The 14,609-nt window shown below is 40.3% G+C and overlaps 1 protein-coding gene across 2 annotated transcripts; it reads left to right on the top strand.

Moving 5' to 3' along the window:
- Positions 1-1,989: 1,989 nt before the first annotated feature.
- Positions 1,990-5,953, top strand: LOC133720157 (uncharacterized). Of its 2 annotated transcripts, XM_062146328.1 has the most exons (8): positions 2,189-2,418; positions 2,643-3,235; positions 3,604-3,908; positions 4,007-4,107; positions 4,274-4,354; positions 4,478-4,534; positions 5,018-5,093; positions 5,561-5,953. In XM_062146328.1, exons 3-8 carry the CDS (start codon positions 3,848-3,850, stop codon positions 5,581-5,583), a joined length of 399 nt encoding a protein of 132 aa, XP_062002312.1. In that variant the 5' UTR covers positions 2,189-2,418; positions 2,643-3,235; positions 3,604-3,847; the 3' UTR covers positions 5,584-5,953. The 2 variants fall into 2 exon arrangements, with proteins under 2 accessions (XP_062002311.1, XP_062002312.1); XM_062146327.1 differs by lacking the exons at positions 3,604-3,908; positions 4,007-4,107; positions 4,274-4,354; ... (1 more) ...; positions 5,018-5,093; positions 5,561-5,953 and having other exon boundaries at positions 1,990-2,206; positions 2,330-2,418; positions 2,643-3,394.
- The last annotated feature ends 8,656 nt before the right edge of the window (positions 5,954-14,609 follow it).

The following is a 14,609-nucleotide window of genomic DNA, read 5'->3' on the forward strand; positions in this document are numbered from 1 at the left end:
AGACTCTTCCCAGCATAAATTGCATTGTTCTCCAAGACATGCAATTTTGGTACTCACAGTGCACTTATGCTGAGAATTATTATCGGGTCTAGTAATGAACAATCAACCTACTAACAGTGCAACAATAGAAACATTGTCACGATATTGAGATTTGTGAAGCAAATCATTAGAATCTGCTGTATGGGCATATGAGAAACTAATAGATCAACCGATCAAAATTAGACTCTTCCCCAACATAAATTGCATTGTTCTCTAAGACATGCAATTTTGATACTCACAGTGCACTTATACTGAGAATTATTATCGGGTCTAGTAATGAACAATCAACCTACTAATAAGAGCAGCACAGCAAAAGCATTGGTACTCTTATAAATCGATAAAAGGATCTCTCGGTTCCCAAATTCAAATCCTTGAATAATTGGAGCCCAACTGAAAGATTTCTATCTGGGCCTAACACCCACCCAAAGACGTGGCAAATGATTTGGGCACCCAAATGAGTTAAGTCTCCCAAGAGCAACATCGGTTTTGCAACATTAGCGTCTGCAGCATGAACTAGAACAGCAGCCTCGTTGTTGACGTATCTCTCCTCCACCACTTACCGATTAGATTCAACAGCGCACAAATCAAGGGTCCATTGGATTCCACTCGCCATTCGTATCAGACAACCCTAGATCCGAAGCCAAGGCACCATAAATGCCCAACCTAACATATCACCAGAAGTCGCCTTTGTTGGAAGATTGTCCCGTCGAGTGGTGTGCAGCTTGAAGCTATGGCGGGGGAAGCTCATCCGCCTAGGCAAATACTGGAAGGGAGGCGCTAGACGCCCCCAGAGACAACACCCATCAACGGCGGCGCTAGGCTAGGGCCTTCCAAAAGGGGCTCTCTCTCTCTCTCTCTCCCTCCCCACCTATTGGGGTATCTTTTTTCCATATCGGGAGTATTGGGCTCTCTCTCTCTCTCTCTCTCTCTCTCTCTCTCTCTCTCTCTCTCTCTCTCTCTCTCTCTCTCTCTCTCTCTCTCTCTCTCTCTCTCTCTCTCTCTCTCTCTCTCTCTCTCTCTCTCTCTCTCTCTCTCTCTCTCTCTCTCTCCACCTATTGGGGTATCTTCACTATGTCAAAAAATGCTTCATACCATACCTCTCAGACGACAGAAGACGTTTTTTCTGTGGTCTGATTTTTTTGAACGTCTTCAGACAATAGATTTAACTATTTATGTCGTCTAAATGGTATCAAAATCAACACCAATTCAACTTTTTCAAGTTTGTTATAATTTAGAGAATTCAGACAACAGATTCTGTTGTCTGAGTAAAGGGAAAAGTTTATCAGGACAAATTTTTTTTTTGGTTGAACGTACTAAAACTTAATGTGAACTATTTGCAAAAAAAAAAAAAAAAAAAAAAAAAAACAGCAGATGCCTAGCCTATACCCGAGTTTTCTCAACACTTGGTCAAAAAAACATAAAGTTTCTTTCTCAACCCTAACCACACGACAGCCGACCTCCTCTTCATCACCCTCATCCTCCGCCTCCGCTCCCATCCTCCTTCTCCGGCTCTGACGCCGGAGCTCCGCGGAACTCCACACTCCCGATCCAGCTTCTCTCTCTCCTTGGAACTTCCAACCCGTCTCGGCGTGAGGCATCTCTGCCTCTCCGGTCTTTCAAGCCCCACCCAACCCGTCAATTTGAACTAAGGTAATGGTATTCTTCTCAGTTTTCACACTGACTCCGTCCCTCTCTCTCTCTCTCTCGTCTGCCATCTCTTCCTCGTCGAAACCAAATTGGAGCTCAGATTCTTTAGCTCTGAGCAAAATAAATCCGCTCCCCACGGATGGGTAATTCTCTCTCTTTCTTGATCTGTCGATTGCTTTTTCATTATTGCTCCCTCCCAAACAGAAAATCTAGAAAATTTATTGGAGAAAGAATGACAGTGTCTCTTTCCTCTCTCGTTGATTTTAACAACGTCGATCTCTCTCTGTTAGGTTCCAGTGTCTCTTTCCTCTCCGAAACTATATACCTGATGTGTAAGGGTTGCAGGGGCGGATCCAGCCACGGGCTGGGTAGGGCTCAAGCCCCACCGGGCTTTTTGGGCTCAAAAAAAAAATTAGGTATATATGTTGGGTTTTATTTTTTCGGGACTACGGACTGCCGAACTCCAGCGCTGTTCCTTCACTTCTTCTCCTCCTCCCAGTCTCCGAGCTCCGGCCTCCAGGTATCTCTCTCTCCCTCTCCGTCTTCTTCTCCTCCTCTTGTTCTCTTCTTCATCGCCTTTATATTCAGATATACCCTTTTTTTGAAGTTACTGATTTCTGAATTCTGATCTTCACTTCTTCAGTTCTTCCGTTTTTCGGCGGCTCGCGGCTTAGCCCTTGATCAATGTTCAAAATTGCTGGGTTATTCACTCCAGTTACTCCACCGAAAGAGGTATTCTAGTAAAACTCAATTCATCTCCAAATTGATAAAACCCAAATTGAAATTGTTAATTCAATTGTTAATTCTGATAAATCCCAGTTATTGGTGGGTTGGGTTTGCTGAATTTGTGCGTGTATGGAACTAAAATTTATTGGTCCCCAAATTGGGTGTAAAATTTTAGAACTGGTTTGGTGAAGCTATGTGTCTGGGGTTAAATTATTTATCTTTATGTACAGATTTGAAGAAGGGGCAGAGCAGTTCCGAATAGATGTTGCCCATAATCCAAATGATACAGAGGAGTCCAATTGGTGCTTTCTCTGTGAAGCTCAATTATATGGAATTAAGGAAGCAAGGGAACGGTTTCTTGAGATAAGTTATTGATACCAAGATAAGGGCTTTGTAGCTTTAAGCTTCAAACATGTCTTTTAGATGTCTATAGGGTCCTAACTCCTAACCGAGTATCTTTAAGAGGGGATTGTTGTTAAGAGATGTTAAGAATGCATTTGTCTTTCATGTTTTTTGTGTTGAACCATGAACTGCCGAATTTGCAGCTTTTGTGTGTGTAATTCAATATTTCAGGCTAGTGTCAACATTTGTGGCTGAATTTTTTTTCCTTCCTCTGTTAGGAAGTTCAAGCCCCACCGAGCTTGTAATCCTGGATCCGCCCCTGAAGGGTTGTCTGGCATTTCCTGATATTGTCAATAATTGTGTAGGTTTTCAAGAAATGCAGATCTTGTCGCTCAGGGGTTTGGAAGAACATGGGTAAAGTTGGGAACTACATGAAAGAAAGTGTTTCTGATATTTTGTACCCCTACAGAGGGCGACCAAAGTAAGATGTCTTCCCGAAATATCAAATGAGAAATTTGATTAGCTTGCAAAAATATGATTAGCTTGCCAACTTGGCTTAATGCCATGTCTGTAAGAACTTCATTGCTACTTATGATCTGTTGTTTAACGATTAATTCTACGTGTTGTTATGAGTGAATAAACTCCAGCTTGCTATACACTTCTAGTGAATAAACTATGACGTATATGTGTTGGGGCTTTCCTTTCAGAAGTTGCTTTTAGTTTAAGTTTAGATACTTGATAGAAGATAGCAGCTTACAATAGTGACTAGATGCATCAAATTACAGGGTACATAAATTGGCTTTCTATTGTATTATTGACACTATGGCTAAGTTAAGCTATTCTTGGCAGATTCCTCTGGGTTTAGTTCAAGGAAGGGTGAGCCTCATTGTGTAGCCCCCTTAGAGAATTGGTATTGTTGAGAGAAGAATGCTGCAGGACACAATTTTGCATATCACAATTCTTGGCAAACTGATTTGTGTAATAGCTACAAGATTTGGGTATATAATTTTGCATAAATTCTAGATATCACAATTCTGACAAACTTGAATGGTTTTTGTTGGAAGTGCATGTCCAGCTTGTGTCAATTCCTGACATGTTGCTATATGTGCAGATATCTCCTAGGTCAAGAAGCTATGCAACTGGTATTTCAAATGGTAATTTTCTGTTGGAGATGTTCATGAATTGATTACTTACTGTAAATTTTTGGCTTGGCATTTGAAAGTTAAGTTAGCATAGTTTACTTTGTGATCAGTGGCTGAACTTAATAGCTGGAACATGTACTCAAGCTTAAATAAGAGCCATAGAGCACTTCCTTGGACTTCTAGAAATGATATGACGCTGCGTTCTGCAATGGTAAATTTATAGAGTTTATAACTTGAACAATTTGTTTGAAAATGCTAGTTTTTGATTATGTGTCTGTAACAAATGTGTTGGTGAGTCTGAAATGATTTATGAAAAGATGAATGTTACAATTCATTAATTGATCATTTCTTTTGTTATGTGTTTATCTTGTATTCAGGTTGTCGAGTTGCCAATCTTCTTGAATGATAAAAGGTTGCTATCCACACAAGTAAAAGCACCTGCCCAAGCAAGGCAAATGGTATGTTTATTGATTTGCTCAATTTATACCTCAAATCCTCAGATTTAGTTCTTCTTGTTAATATAATTTCCATTAGTACTTTACTGAAAGAACTAGTGATCGAACTTCACTGATGCGCATCAGGTTCTCAGCCAAAGCCAAAGGTTGCTGGTGTTGATTGGAATTTTAACAGTTGGGGAGGTACGCTTTATAGTTATGCAAAGCTGATGTCTATATTGAAGTTGTACAGTTTTCTATAGTCATACAACACAACACAATACAAAACACAAATGAAAACACAAATGAAAAATCTATGATTTTGCCACTAAACTATATAAGAGTATCAATGATATGGGCCATTAAAATTTGTGTGCTGAGTTCTATCTTTAAAACTATTGATGATATAAGAGTATTGATGATATAGTTTTACAGGAATTTACATATATAGAATGTGCTATCTAGCAACAGGAGTCTAGTGCTTTTCGTTGCCCATAGTTGATTAGGTTGGCAGCAATTTACCCCAAAGGCAGTTTCTTAACACCTTTTGTGGCTTTCTTTCTTACTTTTTTTTTTCCCTAATGAGATGGACTAGATATTGGATCCAACTATTACCTTGTTACTGTAGTTTTCTTTACCTTTTTCTATCATTCAAATGGTTCATTGCGTAAATGGCTTTGATTGCAGCTTGACTTAGAAGCAAGTAAAATATGTTCAAGAACACATTCCAATCTGGGTTTCTCTCCATTCCATGCAGCCTTTTGTATGTCTCGGCCTCTTTTGCTCTTGTGTTTTCAGTTTTCGTTTATCATACTTGTTGTAATCTTGATGCTTAACCTGTGCATTTTTCTGGATAATTAGGAGCAAACCTTTCCAGATATAGGATAAAGAAGGTGAGTCCGGACAAATCACCTTTCCAGATATAGGATAAAGAAGGTGAGTCCGGACAAATCACCTTTCCAGATATAGATATTTAAGCCCTGAGAACTAATTGGATTAAAACAATTAGCTGTCATGATTTCTCTCTGCTTTTGATCTTTCAATATGTTGCATAAAGTAATCAAATCACTTTGTGTAAATATGAATAGAACTTTGTGATTCATAGAAACATCTCCTTCACTTCAATCAGCACTTCTTTCTCCATTTCATTCATAATAGTCAACACCATAGCAACATGCGGGCAATCTTTCTAGTTTGGTTGATATGTGACTTGTTTATATGTACACACAGATGGGTTCACAGTTCAAGGGTAAGATACTAGAAGATAACATGGCTGGCATTCTAAAGCAATGGCACGGTGATGTGAGGAGGAAAAGGAAGAAGGAAGAACAAGAATCACAATCTGCACACGTCTTCTTCCATGGAATGGAGCTCCATGAGGCACAACATATGTATATGCAGATTTCTTTACTTCTGGTATGAATCAAATTAGTTATATATATTTGAAGCCTACTTAGTGTAACAACAACTTTGAAGAATTGGTCAAAACAATAGAGTACGGCATTTTGGATCTTTATTCCCCTTTAATGAGATGGACTTTTGGTGTATTGTAGATTACTTGTATTGTATTTTGGATGATGTTGGCTAGGTTTAGAGTTGGAACTATGGATTGTATTTTGGATGATGTTGATGCAATTAATGAAACATAGCCATCATTTTCAATGCAGATTTTAGTCCAATTTTATGGTTTTGATGATTGTAAATGACTGATGTTGAAATGGTTGAAAGGCAACAGATATATGCAGGTTTATGTTGTATCAAGAAAATAGAAACAACATAAACAAATGATCATCTGTTGTTTCTATCAAGTTCAAACAACAGAAAAGTAGAGTTCAAATAGCTCTCAGACAACAGAAGTAGGTGTTGATATGTTGATTCTATTACGTTCAAACAACAGAAAAGTAGAGGTCAAATAGCTCTCAGACAACAGAAGTATGTGTAGATATGTTGTTTCTACCAACTTCAAACAACAGAACATAACTAAAACAATGGTTGAAAGTGCAAACAAACAACAGAAAAATGAGATTGAATACTACTTCAGACAACAGAAATTTGAGTAAGACTATATTCCAAGTGACATTCAAACAACATAAAACAACTAAAACTATAGTTGAAAACCAAATCTAACCACAAGAATCAAAATTATCTGTAGTCCAAACAAATCTCAAACAACATAACTCATGGTATAAATGTTGTTGCGTATGAAATCAGTCAACATATAACTGTCATTGTTCTTCAAATCAGACGACAGAAGCATCAACTAAGCTTAATATTGGTTCAATCAAACGACAGAAACATCAAAAACTCCGTCATCTTACATTAACTACATCGACAGTTATTTTTTGAATCCGTTGATGAAGTGAATTTCCAACAACATTAATATGTAGTGGTATGGTGTTTCAGACGACAGATAGACTTCGATTCTTCAATATTAGGTACTTCAGACGACAGAACTTAAACTGAATCTGTCGTCTGAGTAGCTTATAAACGACAGAGAATATCTGTCGTCTGAATGACTTAGAGACGGCAGCCACTTAGACAACAAATTTTTACTTCATCAGACGACAGATATGGTCTGTCGTCTGAAGCATTTTTTTGGCATAGTGCTTTTTTCCATATCGGTCCACCTATTGGGGTATTTTTTTCCATATCGGGAGTATTGGGGTATCTTTTTTTCCATATCGGGAGTATTGGGGTATCTTTTTTTCCACCACCGATATGGTAGCAAATTATTCATGAGTCTTTTTTAAGAGTTTATATTATTAATCAAATTATCGTATTCTAGGGTTCTAGAAAGCGACGAACGCACGGCCACGAGTATGGACGTTCTTAGTTGGAATTGTCGTGGTATCTGCAATGACATAACTACGAGGGCATTGAAGGATCTTATTTCTCAGAACAAGCCCCAAATCGTTTTCCTTTGTGAGACAAAAATATCCCGGTTTGATGATTTTTTAAAACTACATCGTGCCCTAGGGTTTCAGCAGTATAAGGAGGTCTTGAGTACTGGCCAGTGATATTAAGGTGGAGGTGAGGATAGTTTTGGATCATCACATTGATTTGCAGATCGGGGGAGATCCAGGTGAGCCCTTGTGGAGGTGTTTGGACTCAAAATGAACATTTTGGCCTGACAAGGCATGTGTTGGAGAAATTGAGCCAATGTCAGTGGCTCAAGCTATATATTGTCGACAATCTCGAAATATATATTTAGAGGCTAAATAAAGCCTACTATGGAAGCATAGAAGCATGAAAGGTTAACTTTAGCACATTTTCCTACTTCGGCTAGGAGAAACCGAGCTAAACAAGGAAGGAGGGGTGGAAGACTAACCAAATGAAATCTAAATGAGCTAAAAATTTCCAGATTAATACTAGACATCCCAAGGATAATTTCTTATGAAGAGTGACAGAGCTATTTTTGAGTGGAAGGCCTTCAAACAATCAGTCCAATTTTCTACAGAAGCAAAACTGGAAAACTGGACCTGTAAGAGGTCCAGCAGCATTTCCGGCCCAACCGCATGGAATAAATCTCTAAAAATTTTTCAGGATGATCTACACTCATAGTGGAACATTTTTTATGAATAAGTCGAAGGCTCATTCTGAACTCTTGTTGGAGAAATAATTGAAGGAATAAAGGGGCAGAAACTGACCTAAAACCAGCTTAATATTCACATGTTCATGTTTCCTACCCACATGAAGAAAGCTAGATGCTTTTCTTTTTTTCCTTGGATATATTTTTCTACTACAATCTCTTTAATAGATCATCATCACTTCCATGTTTCTGCACCTTCATGCTTTGCTTTCATTTCATCATTTCTCTATCTTTTCCATATTTTACAAACCACTTTCATACTCCACTTTCATTATTTTTCTTCCACTCATCATTTCACTCTTCTTTTTCTTCCCTATATAAACACCTTCTCCTCTCATTCTAGAGACACATTCACAACATCAAAACATCTCTAAGATGATCTAAGTTCTCTCTAGAGCAACCTCTCTAAGAGCAACTCCTCTCCTTCTCTTTCTCTTACCGGTGATCACACTCCTAGTCCTAGTCTTCTCAGCCGACTTTCAGTGCCACTAAACCCTCTGTCAACGTACTTCGGTCCTAGTCTCCTCGAGAGCCAATTGTAGTACCACGACCAAACACCGACACCAAGACACATTCACAACGTACATCAAAACATCTCTAAGATGATCTAAGTTCTCTCTAGAGCAACCTCTCTAAGAGCAACTCCTCTCCTTTTCTTTCTCTTACCGGTGATCACACTCCTAGTCCTAGTCTTCTCAGAAGCCGACTTTCAGTGCCACCAAACCCTCTGCCAACGTACTTCGGTCCTAGTCTCCTCGGGAGCCGACGGTAGTGCCGCAACCACAACGGTTACAGAACCAGCCAAGCAAGGGTAACGCCCTAGCAACCCAGCCAAGCTAAAGTCACGCTTTAGCAAGTTCTCCTCACTTCCCAGTGGTTCTCGCTCTGCTCGATCTACAACATCGAGTATCGATTGTGATTTTCAAGAAGCTTAGCAAAAGTCCTCGCCACGAGGCACAAAGAATCCCGCTACGAGGTTGGTGCTCTCCTCGTCTACAATAGCTCAACAGAAGTCAGGTCAAGGGACACCCCCGACGACCGCACCCGACGGTGCTGGCACGCCCGCGCAAGAAAAGAGACTGTTGACCAGCTGCAACAAAATTGGAGCCAAACAGGAGGCTTACGGGGTTTTATGGATATGCTTGCACTGCTGAAAGAGACCGGTCTTGGCAACTCCTTAAGGATTTGAGCGATCTTGATTCACTACCATGGCTGGTGATTGGAGATTTCAATGAAATCTTGAACAGCAGTGAAAAGATTGATGGACCAGTTCGACCTGAGAGACAAATGAGGGGTTTTCGTGAAGCGCTAGGGTATGGAGATTTATTGGACCTTGGCTTTCTGGGATCGATGACAACTTGGTGGAATTCTTGTACACAATTACAGTCAAATAGAATGAAAGAATAAGAGATTGAGAATTTTCTGATGTATTGATCTTCTCCAAAGATGGAGTACATATACAAAGTATACACATTCCTAATAGGAAACTAATTACACCGTGATATTCTCCCCCTTAACTACATGATATCCTCCTTAACTATACAATCCTAATTATACTACAATTCCTACAATTATGGAGAGTGACTCACGCCAACACTCCCCCTCAAGTTGGAGCATACAGATCATGGATGCCCAACTTGTCAAGTGAGTCACAAAACGCCTTGCGAGAAACTGCCTTTGTAAGAATGTCCGCCAACTGCTCCTCAGTAGGAACAAAGGGAAACATAATGATCTGTCCATCCAGCTTTTCTTTAATGAAATGTCGATCTACCTCCACATGCTTCGTGCGATCATGCTGAACAGGATTGTGAGCAATTTCAATTGCAGCCTTATTATCACAATAAAGTGGCATAGCCTTTTCCTGCCTGAACCCCAAATCCCTCAACAGATTTCTCAACCACAACAACTCACAAAGTCCTCGGGCCATTCCTCTATACTCTGCTTCTGCACTAGAACGAGCCACCACCTTTTGTTTCTTGCTCTTCCAAGTAACCAAGTTACCACCCACAAATGTGAAGTAGCCCGAAGTAGACCTACGATCTGTAATATTACCTGCCCAGTCCGCGTCTGTGTACCCAGAAACATCCAAGTGACTGTGTTTTGAAAAGAGTAATCCCTTCCCTGGAGCAGACTTTAAATACCGCAAAATACGAAATACAGCATCCATATGAGTCTTACTGGGATTATGCATAAACTGACTCACCACACTAACAGCATAGGCTAAATCTGGTCTAGTGTGGGATAAATAAATCAACCGGCCAACTAACCTCTGGTATCTTGCTTTATTCGTAGGTACTTGATCCAAATACTCTGCTAACCGATGGTTTTGCTCAATAGGAGTATCAACAGGTTGACAGTCAAGCATACCTGTTTCTGCCAGCAAGTCGAGAACATACTTCCTCTGACTCAACACAATACAATCCTTCCCACGAGCAACTTCAATTCCCAAGAAATATTTCAAATTACCCAAATCTTTCATCTCAAATTCTAAAAATAACTGACCTTGTAACCTTTGAATCTCCTCAAAGTCATCACCTGTCACAACCATGTCATCAACATAAATAATCAAGGCAGTCACTTTACCACACCGATGTTTAAGGAACAAGGTGTGATCTGAATTGCTTTGCCGGTAGCCAATTTTCTTCATGAACTTGGTGAACATGCCAAACCAAGCTCTGGGAGACTGCTTCAAACCATAAAGAGATTTTTTTAATCTGCACACCACCTGCTCTCCAGTAGAAGTACCATATCCAGGAGGCAAATCCATATAAACCTCTTCATGCAAATCACCATGCAAGAATGCATTCTTAACATCAAACTGTTGTAAAGGCCAATCAAGATTAGCAGCTAACGAAAGAAGTACCCGAATTGTGTTAATTTTGGCCACTGGAGCAAATGTCTCATCATAATCCACTCCATACTTCTGAGTATAGCCTTTAGCCACTAGTCTTGCCTTGTACCTGTCCACCGATCCATTTGAATTGTGTTTCACAGTATACACCCACCGACAACCAACTGTCTTCTTCCCGGGTGGTAATGATACTAGATCCCACGTACAATTCTTCTCAAGAGCATCCATTTCGACTGTCATTGCTTGCATCCACTTCTCATCCCTCATTGCATCCTGCACTTTACTAGGAAAAGACACAGAACATAATTGATTCACAAAGGCTACATATGGTTTAGACAGCCTATGGGTCGACACATAATTAGCAACGGGGTATTTAGCTTTGGCATTTAGAGTAGGTTCATAGTGTTTCGGGGGTTGACCACGGGTGGAACGACTAGGCAGAGTTTTGGTCGGAACAATATCTGACATAGAAGAAGGAACACTAGTTGACACAGAAGGGGTATTAGATAAAGAAGGATTAGAACATACCTCGGGTGATGATTGAGCAGGCGAGACCACTGAAGGAGAGGGAGAGACAGAAGAACTGTTCAAAACGACATTGGTGACATCGGGAATGTCATCGGAAACAGAATCAGAAACTTCCTCTTCAACTGACCGGTCAGACTGATCCGGTAGACTGGTCAGTAGCTGACTACCCAAATTCTCTTCTCCATTCGGTGGGCTACTGTCCTGTTTTTCAAGTTCTGTTCCAAAACACTCCAGCCTTGAGAACTCGGATGCTAGTCTCCCATCTTGCCCACTAAACAAATCTTCATAATAACAAGACTTCTCCCCCTGACGAGGAGTCACAGGAGGCAAAAAATAACATGCATCTTCACTGAACGTAACATCCATGGTGACATAAAACTTCTGGGATTGAGGATGATAACATTTGTAACCTTTCTGATGAGAACCATACCCTACAAACACACACTTAAGGGCTCTAGCATCCAACTTTGACCTCTGATTCTTATATAGATGAACATAAGCAATACAACCAAAGACACGAGCAGGAAGAGTATTAGAAGATGGAATAGAAACATAGTTAGACAGGACCTCAAGTGGGACACGACCTTGAAGAGGGACAGACGGAAGACGATTGATTAGATGCGAAGCACACAATACGGCCTCTCCCCAAAGATACTTAGGCATGTTAGCACTAAGTAGAAGAGACCGAGCCATGTCCAGAAGATGACGATTTTTCCGTTCAGACACCCCATTTTGCTCAGGTGTCTGTGGGCATGAAGTTTGATGTATGATGCCATGGTGTTGGAAATATTCATGAAAAGAATGATTGACAAACTCACCCCCATTATCGGAACGAAAGACCTTAACATGAGCATCATATTGAGTACGAACAAGCTTATGGAATGCTGTAAAAGCAGAGAAAACAGAATCTTTGGACTTAAGTAAAACCACCCAGGATAATCGAGTAAAGTCATCAATGAATAACACAAAATATCGCATTCCAGAAAGGGTAGAATGTTTAGAAGGACCCCATACATCTGAATGAATTAACTCAAAAGGCATAGTACTAGAATGAAAACTCGAAGGATAACTAGACCTATGACTCTTAGCCAAAGCACAAGTTTCACAATGCAGGCTAGACTCACTAACTCCCAGAAACAATGAAGGCATGGACTTCTTCATAACTCCAAAAGATGGATGACCCAAACGCCTATGCCACAACCAAAGCTCACTTAATCTGTCAGAATTCAATGTCAGGGCTAAAGGCTGTTCCGGTGCTTGTGTTGGCTCTGCGTACATACAATCCAAGTGAAACAGTCTCCCCCTCAGGTCTCCCTTGCCCATGATCACCCTGGTGCACAGATTCTGAAAAATAACATACATTGGATAAAAGGTTACAGAGCATTTATTTTGTGACCCCAACTGGGATACAGACAAAAGATGATGAGACAATGAGGGTACATAAAGCACATCATGCAATACAATGGATGGTGTAACCTGAACAGACCCAATACCTAAGACTGGAAAAGACGCACCATTCGCATTAGAAACATGGGATATAGAAGGGGATGACATAGACATAAAGAAGGACTTATCATAGGTCATATGGTCAGACGCACCAGAATCAATTATCCATGTATCACTACCAGTAAAGTCAGCAACATGTAAAGCAACACCAATTTTACCTCGAGTTCCCTTAGTCAAGGAAACATTACCCTGTGAGGGATCTTGCCCTGCAATGCCGTAGAAGTCAGGTTCTGGCACCAATTGGACTACCGCTTTGCCTCTTTGACCACCACCGCGTCCTCCACGTCCTCCAGTATTATTACCTCCTCTCCAACCAGAGTTGTTGTAATTAAATCTTCGCAGCTTAGGACATTGATTCTTGAAATGACCAACTTCCTTGCAATAGTTGCAAGCCATTTGATTATAATTCTGGTTCTGCTGATATCCCTGATTCCGTGGCTGATACTGACTCTGAGATGGAACTAGGGTAGAGTTCCCAATCTGAGGTTGAGGTGGAGGTGTAGCATGGATTGCTAAACCAGAAATTTCAGTATGAAGGTTCTGAGCAGTAGCCTTATTACCTTCATCTCTTCGGATATAGGCAAAAGCTTGTTCCAATGTAGGTGGAGTTGCAAGACGCAATAACTCATTCTTTGCCCCTTCAAAGTGAGGGTCCAGGCCAGCAAGAAAAATATGGACACTCATCTTATCCTGCTTAGTCCGATAGGAATTAATATCAACTTCACAAGTCATAGGACTAGGGTTTCTCTGATCAAGCTCCTGCCAAATTGTCTTCAAATTCGCATAAAAGGTTGCAACAGGCTGTCCACTCTGAGTTATTTTGAAAGCTTTGACATTCAATTCATGAACACGAGCAAAGTCACTCCCATCATAATATGTAGCAGCAACAGAATCCCAAATTGCTTTGGGAGAATCATAGTTAGCAAATAATCTCATTACCTCCGGAGTCATAGCCTTGAGAAGAATTCCCATCACATTAGTATTTGTCGTATCCCATTCATCGGCTTTTGGTCCTGCAGCAGGTCGTGCTGCACTACCGGTAACATAACTCCACTTTCCAATCCCCTGAATATGGATCTTCATAAGCCTCTGCCATAACTGATAATTGGTGCCATCGAGCTTTACACCAAAACTTGAATTATCTGCCACATTCTGAACAATCACAACCTCACGGGCCACAGAGTTCACCCCTCCATCCAGAGATCCTCCAGTATTCCCGTCAGTAAGAGTCAGATCCACCATTTATTTATTTATTTATTTTTTTTTTTTTAGACCCTACAAATTGTAATAAAAAGAATACCAAAGAACCAGGATGGATATGGACGGACACAAGAACAAAAAGGATGAACTGATGGACAAAGGATGAAATCGACTTGTAGAAGCAAAAGAACCAATTCACGACTTGCAGAAGCAAAAGAACCAATTCAACAAAAAAGAACCAAGGCAAGAGAATCAACTGACCAAAAGAACCAAGTCAACCAAATCAAAAAGGACCGAATCAAAAGAACCCTATATTTGCAGCGGAAAGAACAAACTGAGTCCGAATGGATCTCGGCTCTGATACCAAGTCAAATAGAACGAAAGAATAAGAGATTGAGAATTTTCTGATGTATTGATCTTCTCCAAAGATGGAATACATATACAAAGTATACACATTCCTAATAGGAAACTAATTACACCGTGATATTCTCCCCTTAACTACATGATATCCTCCTTAACTATACAATCCTAATTATACTACAATTCCTACAATTATGGAGAGTGACTCACGCCAACAATTACGACTTGATAGGGCGGTTTGTACG

This window comes from Rosa rugosa, chromosome 7, assembly GCF_958449725.1.
Source record: "Rosa rugosa chromosome 7, drRosRugo1.1, whole genome shotgun sequence".
NCBI lineage: Eukaryota > Viridiplantae > Streptophyta > Magnoliopsida > Rosales > Rosaceae > Rosa > Rosa rugosa.